This window comes from Notolepis coatsorum (assembly GCF_963971535.1).
Source record: "Notolepis coatsorum genome assembly, chromosome: 1".
NCBI lineage: Eukaryota > Metazoa > Chordata > Actinopteri > Aulopiformes > Paralepididae > Notolepis > Notolepis coatsorum.
In genome coordinates, this window is record NC_140165.1 from 141,345,080 (window position 1) to 141,366,560 (window position 21,481).

The window sequence follows — 21,481 nt, forward strand, 5'->3', positions numbered from 1 at the left end:
CTTTAATAATGCATTACATTCACATGTTTATTGGGAAGTAAAATCAGCTGGACTAAAATATTTAAATAAAATGTGGGGAGAGTCCAACCTTAGAGACTTCATCATGGCAGTGATTCATTTCGTAACCTATGACATCAAGAGCAGTACCGGGAATGGGCGAATGTCTGCCCTGTTTAAGACTCCACCCTGATACATTACTGCTCTGAACCGTGAGGGACGGAGTGTCATTCTCCATTAATAAACTATATCTATTAGCCTATGGTTAAATCAGTCACTAGGACCTTCACAGAGCAATGTCTGGTGAAGGTCCTACATGAACAAAAAGTTTGAACATTTAGGCTTAAGAAATATTGCTTTTTAATGGAGTGGCGCTTTATCCCTTATGGATTATGCAAATCTTTTTTAACTACCGTTTTGAACATAGAAATGACTAGAATAGAGTATGTTGATAGTGAAATATATAACAGATATAAAAATATAACAGTAAATAAGCATACTATGTGTCATAAAGGTGCCTCAGTAAGAAGGAACAGAGCAAACTTGTCTTCTTAAAGATGGCTGAGGTCATTCAACGTATGTAATAGACTACTTAGCATGTTCCGTCTATATTGGCCACTGGCCAACATGCTCTTCTCTGCCGATGTACACTGGGGGAAAAAATGTCAAGGCATAGGAAGCCAAAAGCCTTAACAAACTGATGAAAAGCTGCTAGCTCTGTCACAGGGTGGAGCCTGGACACGTGGAGGAAAGGATGGAGTCCCTGCTCATCTCCATCAATAAACAACATCTCCCACCCTCTATATCATAGGTGTCAAACTCACGGCCCGCGGGCCAAATGCGGCCCGCCACGTCATTTGATGTGGCCCCCCAAGAGCCCAGGTAAAAAAAATAAAAATAAAAAATTTAACATTAATATTGGGTTAAAAAATAGCAGTGTTAAAATAATTGTGGGTTAATGCGTTAATAAAGCTTTAACTTTGACAGCCTTAGTTATTACACATTCTTACACATACATGTATGTTGAACATCTGAGGTAACAAAGGAAAAAAGCCAAAAGCACTTACTCCTCAGACATTCTTTGACAATTTTACAGCCCAAAATACAAAAAAGATCCAGGCGGAATAGGTAACAAAGGGTTGAAGAAATATTGTCTGAACTGTCAGATGCAAACTGGCTGTGTGACATAAACGAGCATCTCGCTCAATTGAATAAGAAGCTGTAGGGACGCAAACAAGTCCCACCCAAAACTTGACCAATATAGTTGTGAACTGAGACAACCCTTATTTTGTTATTTTTTAGTACAGTTACAGTTGTGTGTTCATGCAGACACATAATAGCAATTTCATTACGAATTGAAAATGGGGGACCCTGATGTAAACAAGTCGAAAGTCTTTCTCTGGTCTGCATCCCCTTAACAATTGTGTGTATTGAGCTGTACTGTACTGTACCCATTCTGCAATCTGTTAATTAAAGTTAATTAAACTATCTTCCATTAGTTGGATGTATGGCCTCTGCAAGGTTGTGTGCAGCCATTTGTTTTTGTAACATCTGCTACATCTGTCCCACGTGTTCTTTGCAGCTCACCGTTGTTAGTTCTGCCCCTCTTGATTGTGACAAAAAGGTTTTGAACAAACTTAATGTCATAGCTTGTATTTGATGATATTATTCTTTGTTATTTACTTGAATGGTTTGATCATTGATTGATGGAGTAATATGGGGTTCTGATAAACTAAAATTATTTGTTAAAATAACATAAGCTAACATATATTTTTACATTTATGCAAATGCATATGCAATATGTATAACTTGAATAAGTAATAAATACAGAAACAACATGTTTAACAATATGTAAATGTGTAGCTACATTTATTTTACATTACATTAACATTTATACGGTCTTTGGCCCTTTGAGGGCAACCATAATGCTGATGTGGCCCTCTGTGAAAATGAGTTTGACACCCCTGCTCTATATGATGAGCTGCTGCAGCTAAGAAACACTTTAGCCACAGGGCTCATCCCTCCTCGATGGGCGAGGAAGGAACGTTTATGCGTGTTCCTTTTTGCCATCTGCCGTCTGTCTCTACGATGCCTCCTGTTGCGGTGGGCCTGATCTCAGTCAGATAGGATGCTTATCTTCTCAAATATTGAGCATGAAAGAGCAAGTCCCAAATGTTGCCTTTTAACACAGCGGTTGTTGTGAAGGGCCAGATTAAACCGAATATATATATTTATTTATATATATATATATTTAATTGTATTTGTATATTCTCTAATATTCCCTGATATCCCTTGTATATTCCTTGTACAATATGCATTGAATATCCATTCTAGCCTACTGAACATCCCATAATAGTCTCCATTCTACTATTGGTCGAGACCTTGGTGCCAGGCTGCCATACCCCTCAGACCCAGTTCAAACGTACCGCTCCACATGTACGAACAAGTCCTAGTTCCGCGTAGGAATCTGACTACCGCACCACTAATGGGACTATTTGTTCATGGTGCGTATATATACTGCGCTACTAAAGTAGGACTTCCTTTTCAGTCCAGTTTCTTACCCTCCAATAGAGTCACAGACGTAAAGCCTCCCCGCGACGCCACGTGTGGGAGTAAGGCCAAGTTCGCCTACCATCGGTATTGAGACATCGTGTATATTAATATTTGAATAGTCATATTTGGCACTATATCGTCGAGTTGGACGTAGTCTATTAAGCTAATAATAGTCTGTTAATATATAGTGCTTCGTGCGGTGAGAATACTACCGTAGTCAGTACCCCATCGTTTCGGGCAGAGAACTGGCTGCTTATCCAGGGTGGTTGACCCCACGTGAAGCTGCACCCGAGGAGCCCCAGAGCCGACGAGCGAGTGGACCTGTATACCGGATTATTCTACCGACGACAGCCCGCCTTCCCAGGCACGGATTATGCTTTGTATACTTTGATTATTCCATGGATAAAGACCCCCGACACTGCCGTGTGTTGGAACCCCCCCCCCCCCTGGAGAGGACGCAAGGTGAGGAGACGCTCTGCAAGACGAGGTCGCTTCACGTCTCTCCTCCGTGGACCGGATGACGCCGGCCCACAAAGAGTCCACCTGCTTTCATCTGTGGTCCAAGGATCGCCGGCGCATTGAACGGCACTACAGTGGGTTCACCTGGGATACCCTTGGGCGGATGAGGCAGCCGGATTCTACCCCCCCCCCCCCTCCTACTCCTGTCGGCTTACAAGCGACCGGATTAACCCCCCCTAGTGTATCCAGTATATAATCATTAAAGTATCATTGCTGTTATTCCTTAAACTATTCCAGGTCGTATATGTACCACCTGCGCCTTCAGAGATTGGACATTCTCTATTGATATACCGACGAATACTCTTGCCATAAAAGTGCATACTAATTTCCATTCATAAATGTGATTGATTTGATTAAGTGCTTGCTCTACACACCATCGCTGTGTAGAAATAAAGACCTATTTCTAATTCGTACATTTGTGTTGGATCCGTTTCATCTACGTGACAGTGTTCATCATAATATATTTATGCCGAGTACTGGGTGGCCGAATATTAAGTACAAAGGTAGTGGTAGTAAGTATCATATCTAGTAATACAGTCAGGGAATTGTACCCCTCAGTTACAATTGGTCCTTCGAGCCGGAGGGTAATTAGTGTAATATTAATATAGTGTTATTAATATTGAAATGGCCTATGATGAACACTCCACGAAACGATCCTCCTAACCAACGCCCGCAGCGCGAACGACGGCTCCCTCAGTACTTAGAGGCTTACGCTGTCAGTCAACAACCTAGTCTTCTACTAACAGTAAATGCGGTAAAACTAGAAAGTAAAAGTATGTCTAACCCCAACGCCCAGACTACCCCGACCATAGAGGCCCCTACGGGCTCTAATGTAACTGACCAAGTTCACGGTGGGGACCAGTGGGAACCAGACATGACTTCACACCCCGCCCGTACTGAAGAAGTAGTCCCCGATGAGTCCCGGGAGGAATACAACGCTACAGAGAGAGAACTCGGCACGGAAGAAGACGGGGAGAGCACCGTGGAGATAGAGCTCCAAGGCTCCGCAAGGAGTACCCCGAGGGAAGGCTCCCCTATACAACCGCCTTCTCCCAGCGAGGCAGAGAGGACCCTACAGCAGGCCTTCCTCATCAGCCTGAACGCCGCTGCTGAACGCGACCGACTGCAGATCCAGCAGCGGAGCGAAGAAGAGCATATACGTCTAGAACTAAGACGCATTCAGAGAGAAGAGAATGTGGCCCGAGACCGAGCAGACAGCCAGCAGGCAGCTGCTGGTGCTCTACGGGACGCAGAGCGCGACAGACAGCAAGCGCAACTAATAGAACAGCTGATCAGACGGACAACACCCTCTCCCTCCGCCAGAGGCTCCAGGAACTCGTCTAGACACACCTCCAGGGCGGCATCCCCTAGCCGAGTAAACAACCCTGAACTTGACCAACAGACGAGGTCTATACCCCCCACAGACCACCTCCCCCCACCGGTCCAAGCGAGACCTAGCAACCGGGAAGGAGCAGCATATCCTGTGGAGAGGCTAAACCAGAGACTACAAGCACTGGATGACCTAACTGAAGACGAAGAGGAAGAGGAGGAGAACCACGCCCGACGACAGCACAGTACTCTACCGGACCAGGAGGTCCGGTACAGCCCAGGCTATACTCCCGCGGAGCTGCGCTACAGACCCCCGACTCTATACACGGGTGAGCACGACGCACGACCCGCACCGAGGAACAGCACCTGGACAAGCGGGCCATGGTACACTGCCGGTACCAGCCCATACCAAGGAGCGGGAGGAGACTCGCCTAGGAGGCCTCTCCCCCAACGCTCGCCGATGTATCCACAGTCAGCGTCATACATTGGCACGCCTATGGTACCCGACTTCACCCAAGAGAACCGGGCCCAGTATACGGAACTCCGCATGTGTCTGGAGACCATGTTGGTGGATGTATTGGATGAACGCCATAAATACGCCATCCTACTGAAGCACTTAAAGGTGCCCCGCGCACATAATATAGCGCTCGCCTACGCGACTTCCACCACCCCATACACAGCAGCGCTGGTAGCATTGGACCAGAGGTATGGGCGCATATGGGATTACGTGATCCAGGAGATCCGACACATCGACCGCTTACCCCCAGCAATAGACAATCGAGCACTGGACGACCTGTCCATCAGAGTGCAGTCCCTGGTAGGGATGTTGGGAGCGCAGAGAGAGAAGGGGAGGCATGAACTTTACGCCAACTCAAATGTGGAAAGGATCTTGGAGAAGCTGCCGCCCGCTCGACAGGAGCGTTTTAGGCGACAGAGGGACCACCGAGACCCGAATGGCCCCGAACCGAACCTCCTCGATCTAGCAGACTTCCTGGCGAGAGAAGTCAGCAGCCTACGGCTAGATACATTCGGACGGAGCACCCCTGGCTCCAGAGAAGGAACCAGACGACTAAATGATGGAAGAAGATCGGTGACTGTGATGCACCAATCGGAGTCAGTACCGAGCAGCAGGAGCCACAGTACCCCCTCCAGAACGGAGAAGTGGAAGATAGTGTGCCCCTACTGTGAGAAAGAACACTGGCTAGCGCAATGTGACTCCTTCCCCAAGCTGAACGCGGAGGAAGCAAGTCAATGGATAAAGTCCAACAAGCGCTGTTTTCGCTGTGCGCGCTCACACATGGCAGCCGAATGCCGCTTAAAGAAAGGGTGCACCAAGTGCGATGGAGCCCATCTGGACATACTTCACGACAGTAACAGACGGCGCCCTTCACCCGCACCATCCAGCAAGCGTCATGTACATCGATCCCGCCAGCAGCAGTGGAGCCCGAGTACTCCTAAAAGTAGTGCGTGTGACACTAAGCTACCAGAATAAAGTCCTGGACACTTACGCCGTCCTCGATGACGGGTCAGAGAAGACCCTTCTGCTCGCCTCCGCTGCGGCCCAGCTAGGGCTGCGGGGAAGCGAAACCCAAATGACAATTCGGACAATAAGACGAGATTTGAAGACGATAAAGGGCGAGAATGTCTCATTCTCTATCGCAGCAAGCGGCCAGCCTGAGCGACGGTACCAGATTACCGACGCTTTCACCAGCCAAGAAATAGGACTGTCGCGGTACACATACCCCGTCGCCAAGCTGATGGAGAAATATGCACATCTGCGCAAGTTACCGATCCCGCTCATAGACAATGCTATGCCGACCCTGTTGATAGGCTCCGACCATGCAGACCTCATTGTCCCGATAGACCGGGTTCATACCGGACCCCGAGGCTGTCCTGCAGCAGTCGAGACCCGTTTGGGATGGACTCTCCAAGGCCCGCTCGCCAAATCTCTCAACCGAAGTACAGCCACTAGATGTCTCCACTCCCGAGTCACAGAGGGAGAAACCGCACTCCTGCAACACGTAGAGCGGCTATGGACCTTGGAACAAATGCCCTTTAAGAACGGAAAGAAAGACATTCACTCTAAAGATGACATTTACGCCATTCACCTCCTCGAGACAGGGACCAAGAGAGTCCCGGTCAACGGCGTGTTGAGATACGCCACGCCACTCCTGCGGCGAGAAGGAATGCCTACTTTCCACGCCAAGACAGACGCCACAGAACGGTACCTGCTGAACACGGAGCGGCGCTTAGCCAAGAACCCCGCCCAAGAGAGTGTATACCGCGCTGAGATTGAGAAGCTCATCACAGCGGGACACGTCACAAAGATGGACATTAAAGAGGCTGACCAGACCACTGAATCGTGGTACGTGCCTCACCACAAGGTCCATCACAACGGTAAAGACCGCATAGTATTTAACTGCAGCTACCAGATCGGATCCCAAAATCTGAATAAAGAGTTACTGCCCGGTCCCACACTCGGCCCCTCCCTACTCGGCGTTCTACTCCGCTTCCGCCAGGAAAAGGTGGCCATCAGCGGGGACATTAAAGGAATGTTCCTGCAGGTGAGATTAGTAGAGGCGGACAAGCCCCTGTTACGGTTCCTATGGAGAGAGAAGCCAGGAGATGAGCACCCAGCCATCTACCAATGGGAAGTCCTCCCCTTCGGAACGACGTGCAGCCCCTGCTGTGCTACATTTGCACTACAGAAACATGTAGCAGAGGACCCAGCAGCGGACGAAGAGGTCCGACACAGCGTAAAGAACAGCTTCTACGTAGACAACTGTCTACAAAGCCTTTCAACCCAAGAAGAAGCCGAGGCTCTCCTGATTAAACTCCGCGCCTCATTGATCAAAGGCGGCTTTGATCTCAGGCAGTGGGCCAGCAGCGATCCGCAAGTACTGCGCAGCCTCTCCTCCGAGGACAAGGCAGCCAGCAGCGAGACCTGGATGGCTACAATCCCGGGAGAAGCCCAGGAGATGACCCTGGGATTGGTGTGGCGATTCAAAACAGATTCGCTTCACTACAGACACAAGCCCCTGACTACGGAGCAGGGAAGGCCGGCGGCGGCGCCGACCACCAGACGGAGTGTGTACACAACACTCGCCCGACAATATGACCCGCTAGGATGTATTCTACCGTACACCACCAGGGCAAAAATGATTGTACGAGCATTGTGGGACAAGGACCAGGGCTGGGACGACCCCATTCCCGCACACCTTGCATCCACCTGGAGAGAGTGGGAGATGGAGCTCCACTCACTCCCAGGCGTTAATATGCGCCGAAGCTACTTCCCACCCACGGTGAGGCCAGAGACATGTAAAATGGACTTACACGTCTTCAGTGACGCCTCAGAGGTCGCATACGGATCAGTAGCCTACTTGCGGGCCCAAGAGAAGGGGGGAGAGATCTACACAGCATTTGTCCTCGCCCGCTCGAGAATAGCCCCACGCAAGCAACAATCTATCCCACGTCTAGAGCTCTGCGCAGCCCTAGCCGGAGCGCACCTAGCCACGCTCATCCAACGTGAGCTCACCATACCGGTGTCTAGAACAATCCTGTGGTCAGACTCCACGACGGTACTCGCCTGGATCAAATCGGACTCATGCAAGTACAAAGTCTTCGTGGGAGTCAGAGTCACCGAGATTCAAGACTTAACCGAAGAGTTAACCGGAGAAACAGAGTGGCGCTACGTTGATACAAAACAGAACCCAGCTGACGTCATCACCCGGGGGATGCCCCTGGATGACCTCACCCGTCGCAATGTCTACAGTGACGGCCCCGCATTCCTAAGACTCCCGGAAGGACAGTGGCCCATGCCTATCCCGAGGGAAGCAAGTCCAGAGGAGGTGGAAAATAAGAAGTCTGTGTTCTGTGGATTGAGCACCGTAGCCTCCACCGACCCTAACATAGACGATTGCACGTCCATAGAGAGTGCACAACAAAGAACATTCCTGCGGTACCACCCGGAGTGCAAGTCCCCCGCTGATATGTCAGCAGCTAACTACGAGGAAGCAGAATTGCTTCTACTGCAGCGAGCCCAGAGAGACTCGTTCCCCGATGAATTGGCCTGTCTACAGGGAGGAAAGCCCGTCCCATCCGACAGCAGATTAATTCATCTGGCCCCCGAGAGAGACGCTCATACCCTCATCAGAGTGGGTGGTCGCCTACGCAGAGCCCCCAATCTACCGGATGACATTAAATACCCGATCGTATTGAACAGCCGACACAAGGTCACAGAGCTGATTATAAAGAAATACGATGAGGATGTACATCACGCAGGAGCAGAAAGAGTCTTCGCGGAAATCAGACGTCGTTACTGGATCCTACAAGGAAGGGAGGCGGTACGACGCTTCCAGCGAACATGTCTAGACTGCCGCAAGTGGCGCGCGCAGCCCAGCATACCAAGGATGGCTGACCTTCCTCCATGTCGCCTCCGAATCGGTGACAAGCCATTCCACTCAACGGGTATGGACTGCTTTGGCCCGCTGCACATAAAGAAAGGAAGAGGAACCGAGAAGCGATTCACATCACGGAAAGGAAGACCGTCTACCCTATTGTCCGATCATGGGACAAACTTCAAAGGCGGCGAAAGAGAGCTGAGAGAGAGCTTCCAAGCTATGGGCCCAGAACTTAAGACCCACCTCGCTCCAGCACAGGTTGATTTCCAATTCAACCCCCCAAACGCACCCCACTTCGGTGGCACTTGGGAACGAGAAGTGCGCTCCATAAAGACAGCCCTGTACGCAGTACTTGGGGCCCAGACTGTGGCGGAAGAAGTCCTAATGACAGTCCTCACGGAGATTGAGGGAGTACTTAACTCGAAGCCCCTCGGATATGTCTCCAGTGATGTGGCGGATATCGACCCAGTTACCCCCAACACACTCCTGATGGGGCGGCTAGATCCTGCATTACCCCAGACAATGTACCGGCCTGAAGAGGCGAACGGCCGACGAATGTGGAGGTACAGCCAAGTATTAGCCGACAAGTTTTGGAGCAGTTTCCTACTGCACTACCTACCGTCTCTACAGACCCGCCAGAAGTGGGTAAAGGAGAGAGACAATTTGACAGAAGGAACAGTCGTCATGATTATTGATCAATCACTGCCCAGAGCTATGTGGCCGGCCGGCCGCGTAAGCAAAGTGATCACCGGTGCCGACGGCAAGGTCCGAGCAGCTGAAGTGCTTGTCCAGGGTCGCACTTACACCCGTCCCGTGGCGAGGCTCATAGAACTGCCCCGACTCCCAGACACAATCGATGATGACCATGACCCTATAACCCTATGACTTTGTGAAGTTGACTGACCCCTACAGCAAACCCTTATGTGTAAATAGACAACGCGATTAATCTGTCTCTGTTTAACTGATTAGGTCTGGGACCAATCAGGGGGTGGCTGTTGTGAAGGGCCAGATTAAACCGAATATATATATTTATTTATATATATTTAATTGTATTTGTATATTCTCTAATATTCCCTGATATCCCTTGTATATTCCTTGTACAATATGCATTGAATATCCATTCTAGCCTACTGAACATCCCATAATAGTCTCCATTCTACTATTGGTCGAGACCTTGGTGCCAGGCTGCCATACCCCTCAGACCCAGTTCAAACGTACCGCTCCACATGTACGAACAAGTCCTAGTTCCGCGTAGGAATCTGACTACCGCACCACTAATGGGACTATTTGTTCATGGTGCGTATATATACTGCGCTACTAAAGTAGGACTTCCTTTTCAGTCCAGTTTCTTACCCTCCAATAGAGTCAGGCGTAAAGCCTCCCCGCGACGCCACGTGTGGGAGTAAGGCCAAGTTCGCCTACCATCGGTATTGAGACATCGTGTATATTAATATTTGAATAGTCATATTTGGCACTATATCGTTGAGTTGGACGTAGTCTATTAAGCTAATAATAGTCTGTTAATATATAGTGCTTCGTGCGGTGAGAATACTACCGTAGTCAGTACCCCATCGTTTCGGGCAGAGAACTGGCTGCTTATCCAGGGTGGTTGACCCCACGTGAAGCTGCACCCGAGGAGCCCCAGAGCCGACGAGCGAGTGGACCTGTATACCGGATTATTCTACCGACGACAGCCCGCCTTCCCAGGCACGGATTATGCTTTGTATACTTTGATTATTCCATGGATAAAGACCCCCGACACTGCCGTGTGTTGGAACCCCCCCCCCCTGGAGAGGACGCAAGGTGAGGAGACGCTCTGCAAGACGAGGTCGCTTCACGTCTCTCCTCCGTGGACCGGATGACGCCGGCCCACAAAGAGTCCACCTGCTTTCATCTGTGGTCCAAGGATCGCCGGCGCATTGAACGGCACTACAGTGGGTTCACCTGGGATACCCTTGGCCGGATGAGGCAGCCGGATTCTACCCCCCCCCCCTCCTACTCCTGTCGGCTTACAAGCGACCGGATTAACCCCCCCTAGTGTATCCAGTATATAATCATTAAAGTATCATTGCTGTTATTCCTTAAACTATTCCAGGTCGTATATGTACCACCTGCGCCTTCAGAGATTGGACATTCTCTATTGATATACCGACGAATACTCTTGCCATAAAAGTGCATACTAATTTCCATTCATAAATGTGATTGATTTGATTAAGTGCTTGCTCTACACACCATCGCTGTGTAGAAATAAAGACCTATTTCTAATTCGTACATTTGTGTTGGATCCGTTTCATCTACGTGACAGTGTTCATCATAATATATTTATGCCGAGTACTGGGTGGCCGAATATTAAGTACAAAGGTAGTGGTAGTAAGTATCATATCTAGTAATACAGTCAGGGAATTGTACCCCTCAGTTACAGCGGTATTGAGGATGTTAAAGGACAGGATGGGTATCATGAGAGCAACAAATCCATAGTTTTTCCGTTGTAATGTGTATTGAGTGGTTTTGTGGTAACTTTATAGCCATGGGCTTTTTAACGCAGGACTGATTCATTCAAACACTCAGCCAACCTCTTCAATGGATTATAAATGAATCAATCAAAATTCCACAAAGTAAGCAATAGATTTAGCATGTTTACCAACAAGAATGTATTTTAAGACTATAAGACTCTGCATTATTGTGCAAAAGGTACTTGCTCATAAAATCATCATCAAACACACACACACACCAAGAAATAATCTTAAAGGGTACGTTCAGAATTTTGGACCTGTATCCCTATTTCCTACTTGCTGTACCAATGATCAATGTCAATCAGTAAAATCCTTTCTCAGCACAATCCATGCTGTTCTTCACACTGGATACCTGCAGCTACAGCTAGTTAGCCACAAAGCTAATAGAAAGTCAGTGGGGCCACACCCCAGTCCTGAAATAAATGCTAAAACCTACTTTGGTTGCACTGTGGAGTAGGTTCCAGTATGAAGAACATCATGGATCGACAACATCATTGTTAAGTAGGAAATAGGGCTAGGGGTCCAACATTCTGAACTCATCCTTTAATGATAAATGATAAATATTATTTTAAAAAGGGAACTCCACCCCTCGTTAAGAATTTTAAGTGGAGGAGTGACTTGAGCCCCTGCCCCCCAAAATGCCTGGATGAGGTCCTGCACACTTTTGAAACGTGGAAATGGTATTAGTCAATGTTGTGATTTTAATATGTTTTATTAACTGTCAATGCCATCACACCCACAAACGCACACCTGTGATGAGGACAGTCGCTGCTTGAGACGGGCTGAAGGTCTGAACAGTCTCTTCCTTCCTGTTGCCATCCCTGCTGTCTCTGTCCTCTACTGTACCACTGCCACTGGAGGGAGTGATTGAAGGGGGAGGGAGGGAGGGAGGGAGGGAGGAGGGGGGGAGGGAGAGAGAGAGCATAGCAGTGAGTGAGAGGGGGAATGAAGAGAGAGATGGACCAAGAATGCACATAAGAAAATGTCCCACATTACACAATTGGCAAACCCTTTATATTTGAAGACTTCTGATGAAAAACGATGTGGACGGTTTCAACTTGACAACACAAACGCTTTAAATGGACCCAAGTTGTTTGCTAATATCAATAGCTGACAGGAAGTAAACTGAGGTTCAATCTGCCCCCTACAGTAGCAACGCAATTCCACTGAAACCGTATATACTGTAAGTCTGTTTTTTAAAGCCACTGGAGTCTTTAGATCATGGGATTAGACCACAAGGGACACTGGTCTATGATAATGAGTCAAATATTCGGTCCATATTCTGTAGACTGGGGCTTTCTGCAACGAGGGGAGGGATACAACAAGGTTATACAGAGAAAATTAGCCAGTGTTTCCAAGTGCCAGAGGTGTGGCCAACACACGCACACGCACACGCACACACACACACACACACACACACACACACACACACACACACACACACACACACACACACACACACACACACACACACACACACACACACACACACACACACACACACACACACACACACACACACACATACATCTGAGTCGGCCTTACTAACAAAGGGGCATTTTGGATTGCTGCTACAGCTTCAAATCTGTCTTTCTCCAATATTTATACTCACTATAGTTATAGCTGTGAGTGTTTCAGTGTCACACATGGTATTTAAAACACTGAGTTATTAATAACACAGACCGACCCTCACTTACAAGACAAGAAAAAGAAAAAGGGAAAAAAACATGATGACAAGACCAGACAAAGATGCCAGTGCATCAATGAAACAGGCAGCCATGTGCAACTGTGTGCTGACCTCTCTGTCGGCTGCTCATCTCCCTCCTGCCCCTCCCTCTGCTGGAGGAGGCGCAAGGTGTCCTGCAGGCTTCGTATCTTGGACTTCTTCTCGTTCAGCACCATGACAAACCGGGAGTACAGATCCCTCTCCAGCGACTCTTTATCCTGGACATTCCGCTCCAACCTGGGGGAGACATACAGGTACACACACATAGAACCAGACATGTGGACAGGTACACACACACAGAGAGACACACACACACAAACACACGCATGTATACACACAAAGGCATTCACTTTACGTGCACACACATGTGCGCATACATATGTGCACACACACTCATACACACCCACTTAAGCGATGTGTTCAGAGGGTGTTTTTTTTTTTTAAGCCGGGATGATGCCGATGGTCCCACCCACCCTGTCCAGACATGAGGCCGTCTCATTTGCTGTGTGTGGAAAGTCTCCATTCATTAGCCCACAGTCAAGGAATGAACCACCGAATAAATAAGTGTTATTTGTGAAAGAAGTCAAGAACCTAAAAGCATCATACAAGAGAATCGAATCTAATCTGAATGAATTCACCCGAAAAAGTCTAGCTTGCGACCCTCTGGGTGGAACCCTCCTTTCCTCCATGTGGGCGACCAGTGATGATGTCATTCTGGGTGACTACTTTCCTTAAGTATAACTGGCAGTGAGACAAAACAGGGAGGAGAACTATTGTAGAAACAGAGAGAAGAAGAAGAAGTAATCTACAAAAACAACGGCCCAATAGCTTTATAATATCAATAGGATAATTCGAATGGAAAATCAATAAGTGTGCTGAGGTTTTTATAGGTTCTCGGAAGGGTGTGCAGTTGCTGGGTGTGTGGATGAATCCGGCGATGCAGCTTGGCCAAATGTGTGACTGGGGAAGTGATTGAGTGAACAAATGCGAACAAATCTAACCCACAGAGCACAGTGGTTATAGTGGTAGGCCTATAATTGAGTCCTTCATAAGAGGAACCATATAAGCCAGTTTTAAGAATTCAGATGGTGGATGCTTCCAAAATCTCTTAATCTAAGGATGCGGTCACACTGGTCTGTTGTGTTGGTCAGTCTACGTCTGTTTTAAATTATTTTGTGTGTCCGTTTGTTGGACAGGGCTGATGACAAAATCTGTCTCCATCAGATTTGTGTCTGTTTTGACTGAAGTTCGGAGATGATGTTCCATCTCTTTTCTCTGTTTCTTTATTGATAGCACGGCCGTCCCTAATGACCATATATGTACATTTAGTTTATTTTAATTGTGTGTACCGGTAGTTGAAGACAGTTAAAGGTGTACTGTGCACAGTCAGGTGATATCTGATGAATTGAAAATGGGGGACCCTGATGTAAACAAGACGAAAGTCTTTCTCTGGTCTGCATCCCCTTAACAATTGTGTGTATTGAGCTGTACTGTATTGTACCCATTCTTTCCACTACTCTTGCCATCTCCTGTCCTTGCTGTGCAGGCGCCCTGACCGACCTGTAGGAGTCGCTGTTTACAACAACCAGATTACCACCCATCGACTTCCCTCCCGCTGACTCTGCCAATTGAGTCAGTATGACGGCCGGCCCAAGCCGGAGGCAACGCTGACAGCCGGATTCGATACCGGTGTCCCTCGCGTTGGTGACGAGCGCTTAGACCGCTGCGCCACCCAGCCGCCTGTATTGTACCCATTCTGCAATCTGTTAATAAAATGTTCAATCAATCAATCATATAGATTTATAGAACATTCACATTCCAACTGAATTGGATTGATTACTGTAAGGGTTACACAAGAATACTTCTAAGAATACTTCTTAAAAGTAAGACTGATAGTGTAACAATGGCATATACAACCAGCAATCAATGTTTCCTGCGAAAACACTTCTCTCTTGGAGGAGCAAGTAAGTTTAGCCAGTTAATGTTAGATACCATTAGCAAGCTGAAAGAGTTGGAGCAAAAACAACACTAGCTAACTATCTCATCTAGTTAACATGAAATAAGCTTGCTAGCTGCATTACTCCTTTGACATCCAAACAGGAGCTTTATCACATCCTCTTTGGGGAGCATGTCTATGTTCCCCGGGTCCTATGTTCCCCGGGTTCTATGTTCCCCGCTTTGATTGATTGATAGATTGAACATTTTAGACCACCAGCCCTGATTCCAAACTCTAACCTTAACCAGTTCGAACGAGGGCCTAAGCTTAACCGTTTGAAACAAGGCGGACATTAATAATTAATAAAATAATAAAAATTTATAAAATTTTCAATCTATTAATCAATCAAAGCGGGGAACATAGAACCCGGGGAGCGTGAATATTTTAGGCAACCAACTTGTGTTTAGCGTTTCTCTGATTGGCCACTACGCCCATGTGACCGCAGCCCGGGGAACATAGGGATGATCCCCCTCTTTGAACCAAAATAGAAAAATGTTAGCTTAGCACTAATCACAATTAGCATAGCTAACATCAGTAAATGTTGTGCTGCTCATTAAGTTAGCTTTCATGAATTAATCCATGCTGATGATTCCCTGCATTGTATGGTTTGTATGACAATATAGCCTAAATGTTGAGTAGCATACATTCAATACATTCACTGATGTTAGCAATGCTAATGGTTAGCGCCATTATCAGTTACTTACTTATGTTATCAAAGAGGATATGACAAAGCTCCTGTATGTTGCTGCTGAATGTAGTTGTGTTTTTCAATCCTGTTCAGACCATTGTGAAAGGTTTCATGTGTTTTCAGGCATGCCTATTTCACCAGTCAGCTGCAGGATATTTCCTCATTTCCCTAACTTGAAGTTGAAATGTAATAGTACGCTTGTGAATCTCTGAAATAATGACTACTGTGATTTATATCCATGTGTTTTTTGTCGTAACATTTATTCCCCCAAGTTGTTTTCCCCCAAAAGGGGTGTGGCACAACCAAAATAGAGGCAGGGCGATCGGTCTGATGTATAGTGTCTAGTCTAGTGAACAGAAGGCCACGCCCCCTTAACATACAGAGAGTTGGCTGAGCTCAGACAGGATGCACTAAAATGGTTATATCAAAACAAATGATACTTCTGAAGCTGAAAAGATAATACTTATGGCATTAAGCCATTGCCAAACCGGGAAACACATTTTGTGTGTATATGCAGGCTATATAATGGATTTCTAGATCTAAATGGGTTAATATTCCACAATAAGCAATTCATGACTTTATGAGTTTATGAAAACATCCTTGTACTGGATCTTTAAGCTTTCAAGAGCTATGCTATGGCTTGCTGGATGACTGGCTGGCTGGCTGAGCTAACTGTTTCAGCGTGACAATGAAATCATCATTTCTGGTTGGTCTACTTTTCAGTCTGTAATGTCAGTGAAATCTCAGTTCTAATTGGTCTATTTTTGTGCGGAGAGTCAGACAAACAGAAGGGCAGATGAACAATTGTTCAAAAAGAATATATATATATATATATATATATATATATATATATATATATATATATATATATATATATATATATGCTGTATATCAGAATCAACATAACTTTTGTGCTACCGTATTTCAACATGTTATGACAAGGAATGTATCATTTATATTTCCATCACGAGCAATGTATGTTGGAGCAAAAGGGCCATGTTGACATAATCTGACATCTAATACAGCTGTAAAAACAAATTAGAAGGGAGGTGAAGAAACTGTCAAAAAGAAAACAGCAGGTCAAGGGGGAACAAACCACTAGTAGGAGGCACACAAGTCAACGAAGAAGAGAACCACTGGGTTATACAACTGCAGATACATTAGCTGCCAAAAAAACTAAATGTAATTACCGAATAGTTATTCCTCTGAAGGCGTAGATTATCAAGGTACACACATGCACTAATGCACACAAGTAGGACTTAATTTATCAAAACCTCAGAGTTCCAAATTAACTTTAGTTTGTTGTTTGTTTTTCCCCCCCAAGCGTGCTACTTCACTTGGCTGGTGGATATCTAAATGCCTTATTTCATCCAGTAATACAACAGATATTGCACTTGCAAACAGGGTTTCAGAAGAGATCCCATGTGTTTTCACATGCGTTTCATTAAGTTGAACAATACAGAAATGTCAGTCTAATGACAGACCTCTGCCCCTGAGGGGCTAGGATAAACACGGCTCTACTGTCCACATGCACAAACGTTGTGACCCACCAACACCTAATGCACAGGTTCTTTGACTCACTCAGTCACTCAGTCACTCACTCATTAAAGACATGCTGGTGCTCTTGTTTGAGTCTCCGGCTCTCCTCCAATAGTTTTCGGTTCTCCGACTCCAGATTAGCGCTGCGCTCCAGGGTGTAGCCAATCAGCTCTCGGTTCATCCCCAAAGGGTCTGGTGCAGGCTGGAGCTCCACAGAGCCCATGTGCACCTGAAGGAAGGAGGGAAGAAGGAAGCGAGATGGTTTGCATGACAATAAATTGATTATTGTATGGTCAACAGTGTCCATCTCTATACTGTATACATTTTGATTGCAAGTATTTTAATATAACCTTTATCCCAAGGAGCTTAGGAACAAGAGAGATAGGGGCAAGGCTTTATTATTATTATATATATATTTTTTTTCTAAAACATAGTAGTAGTAGTAGTAGTAGGTAAAAAAAATTACATTATTCTGTAAGTGTGAGACTTTTCAGATGATGAGGTATTTTCACCTGGGACAGATGGGATATTATCATCCATTGTCATTGGAACATGCAAGTTGTTATGGGCGGTATGGTCAAAAATACATTTTACTTTTTGACGGTATAACAATATTTGATGGTATTTGTACAATATTATTTGTCGTCTTTTCTATGTATTTTCTTTGATGTACTGTATTGTAATATCTTTGTAATACAATCGTCATGGTGCTTTATCATTCAAAATGGAATATTTGAATCCAATTTCCATCCCAAAATCTTAATAATACTTTTGCAAAGACATTTTTAGATTCATTTAAAAAAAGAAAAAAAAAAACACATCATATTACCATTTCTATATATTGTTGATGACGATACAGTTTTTGGATGGATCCATGACTGTATACATTAATATTCAGTAGACATCCCAGCTCTATATGCAAGCATCCCTCCGGCCTGGCATTTTAATAAAAAAGTTAATGTTTTTAAGGAATGTAGAGCACTCAGTTGCCATATCACACACAGTGTAATGAGGAATGTACTGTATTTGGCATATCCCTCCAAGACCCACACATACATGCAGGCTACTCATTTCAGCAAAGGGGTCAGATTTCAGGGTCAGGCGTTCACGGCACTCATGGAGCAGGTACAGTAGGTAGTATCAGTGTCTTGCTCAAGGACACTTGCTGCAGGGATCGAACCTGTAACCTTCTGGGGCCACCCTGCTGACCAGCTATCCAAAGAAGACTACAATGGAAGTGTTTTATTTTATTTTATAATGACATCATTTGGGTCCAAATGTAAATGTCATCCATCAAAATATTTAATTTCTTTTAAATATAATTAATGCTTTTACTATTTTTCTAAATAAAATCATTCAATCTGTCTCTTATCTTTGACTGTCAGAGAGTCATTTATCAGAGCAGAGGTATAGTACTGAAGTAAGCTTACTAATAAAATGGGCCAATTATCCTACAATTAAAAACCTATTTTAGTTCATCCTAAAATCAAAACAGTCTCTACTATAGCCTTCTAACTGGACATTGATCACCAGTTTGATCACCAGTTCAAAAGCCTCGTCCTCAACAGGCCAGTAAAGAAGCAGTGAAGTAGCTGTCCGACATTATTGTATCCTCATAGAGTCTGTCATGTGCAAGGGATTTTCATCAAACTGTTTGTTTGCACGTTGCTCTTGGAGACCCATGATGAACACACAAACCTCTATCTTTCTCTCTCACACACACACAAACACACACACACACACAGACACACACGTACACGTACAGAGAAAAAGAGAGCGAGAGAGAGAGAGGGGCTAGTCATGATGCGCTGGGAAACCAGAAGGTAGCGAGGTGCTAAATCTTGGCTGGGCTGTGTCGGGGTCACCGACCCACTGTAATAAAGTCGCCTCCTTCAAAAGGCCTCATAAAATACTTGTCATTTTTGTCCAGGGCCGAAGCTGTCCTGGCAGGCCACACAGCTGTTTCACCCTCCCCTAATGAACCTGAGCATGTTAGAATGAGTGGACATTCGCTCTCCCTCTCCCTCTCCAGGTTCTGTAACCTAAAGGCGCTCACATTGTCTCGAAGTACAGGGCACATACAGGAACAGGGACCAACAGAGCACAGTCATTTGCCTTTCATAGCTCCGGCTCTTTGATCAGTGTACTGTGCACACATGCCGAGCCGTAGTTCGTACGACACTAGTACGTGGATGCTAGGAACACAGGGACCATCTGCTGAGGTCCACTATTGCATCGTTTTAAGTCCACGCAAACCCTGGTGGACTCCAGTCTGCATACTGTCTGGACGATGAAACTTAGATAAAATGCTATCCGCCTGGCTCCCAAACATAGTATTTTTTTGTGAGCTGCGACCAAGCAGCAAATCAAAGTCAGTCTGTCTATCTGTACATTCGTAAAAGACTTCTTGAATCTTGAAAAATCTTGAATGCAGGAAACTTGGGCGGAGGGGGTGATCACCTGCCTGGGCACGTTGCATAAAGGCCTGAGACCCCAATGAAAAAAAGAAACCTGGGGGGGGAAACATCGTACTCGAGTAGCCTAAGTCTGGCTTGGACGTCCAGATGGACACAGGCTCAACTGTCCTACTGAGGGCCCAGGACCCTGATGGCGGCCTGATGGGGGCCTGTCCATGCCACTAGGGAGCACCACTGAGCAGCTGCGCTCATAGACCCTTTTACTGTTTGTAAACAGTGATGATATTTTGTAGGCAAAACTCTGCTCCTGAAACCAAACCACATGCATCGATTTTTGGAGAAGACACGCCATGCATGGCACTTCTCCAGGAACAGTCTGAATGAAACCAACACGCCGTCCAACGACCTGTCCGCACAAGAGGCCCTTTCATGTCCATGGAGTCCCTTCCCAAAAGATGCACATAATGTGGTTTGGTTCTGGAAGCAGGAGTTTTACCCACAAGATGACATTGACGAAAAAAGGGTATATCGGTCGCAGCTACCATTCTCAGACTTTTGCTCCTCATTGTATGGATTGGCTCTTTTTAATTTTCAGCTTTAAAGCTTGTGAACCGCTTGACCATACGATTTCAAAACCATAGCCATGGTGAGTGGAGTGGAGTGAATAGGAATTCAAACTAAAATGAGCCAATCAGGAGGCTGGATCCAGACCACTCCCTCACAGCGTCTCAGTAGACACGGCCAAAGGCACTTTTCAATCACGGGAATATAATGACATTGTTGTGTCACTTTTCAACAAAGTATTCCCTGTTGCCATGTAACAAAGAAAAACATTCATGTAAAAAGCGTTCATGTAATTGCACCTTTCTTTTGGGGGAAAACACTGGTGCCGTTGTGTTGCTCCACATCTTTAATCTATGGACATCAGCATTTGACAATGAGTAGTTATGATTACTTTGCCTACTACTTTTTTTTTTATATATTTATTTTAGCATTTTTACAGCTTCATTTTTCATGGTCAGACATGACCGACAGAGGAGGAGAGGGTGAACAGGAGAAGAGGCGGGGAAGACATGCGACAAATTATCCCCCGGGAGCGGGAGTCGAACCCGGGACGGCCGCGTAGGTGTGCGAAGCACTATGGTATGCGCCACTAGGGCGCCCCACTTTGCCTACTACTTAATCCTTCAAAATTTACTTTTCAGGAATTCAGGGAAAATGGCCTCATTTTCAGATTGACATCCGTGTATTTCTTAAAGTCATACATTGGGTTTTCAATGTCTTTCATAGGTTCACATGATAAACATTCATTGCCAGTATAAAAATGTAAAAAAGACAGAATTAAAATGACCAAAACTGGAGAGAAGTTGCAACTTAAATTGCTTCATTCATTCATGTGTTCTATGTTTCACTGCCCGTCACAGCACTGGCATCAGTGGCAGCGCTTCCAAACAGCCAATGAGACAGTTGCGAAAGAGCCCCAACCAAACAATGAGGGCGGCCCAATTATGATTTCACCAGAAATATCCCCTAATGTCATCAGGACTCAGAGCAGACCACCCAGTTTCTAAGTTATCAAAGGCATCGTAAAAAATATAAGAAGAATATCTACAGAGAATGTCACTGAATATAGTCCAGGCCTCTCTCTCTAGGGGACTATGCGGGAGTTTGCATGACACACACGGTATTCCAGAGAATAGCTTGTATCCTGGGATTGAGCCATTCAAATGAATCTTCATGAGTAACAAGAATATTACAAGCCGATATCTGTGTAACCCAAGCGTCTTATCCAGATGGGTCATAA

At 45.9% G+C, this 21,481-nt stretch overlaps 1 protein-coding gene across 3 annotated transcripts in view; it reads right to left on the reverse strand.

Annotated features, from left to right (window-relative positions):
• The window catches only part of LOC311230498 (DNA repair protein XRCC4-like), a 150,938-nt gene that overhangs the window by 71,475 nt on the left and 57,982 nt on the right, over positions 1-21,481 (reverse strand). For all 3 annotated transcript variants that reach the window (XM_084316787.1, XM_084316788.1, XM_084316789.1), the window contains exons 4-6: positions 17,323-17,489; positions 13,110-13,274; positions 12,062-12,165 (exon numbers count right to left, since the gene is read on the reverse strand). In XM_084316787.1, the coding sequence (XP_084172913.1) occupies positions 12,062-12,165; positions 13,110-13,274; positions 17,323-17,489 (436 nt within the window). The remainder of the gene's footprint in view (positions 1-12,061; positions 12,166-13,109; positions 13,275-17,322; positions 17,490-21,481) is intronic.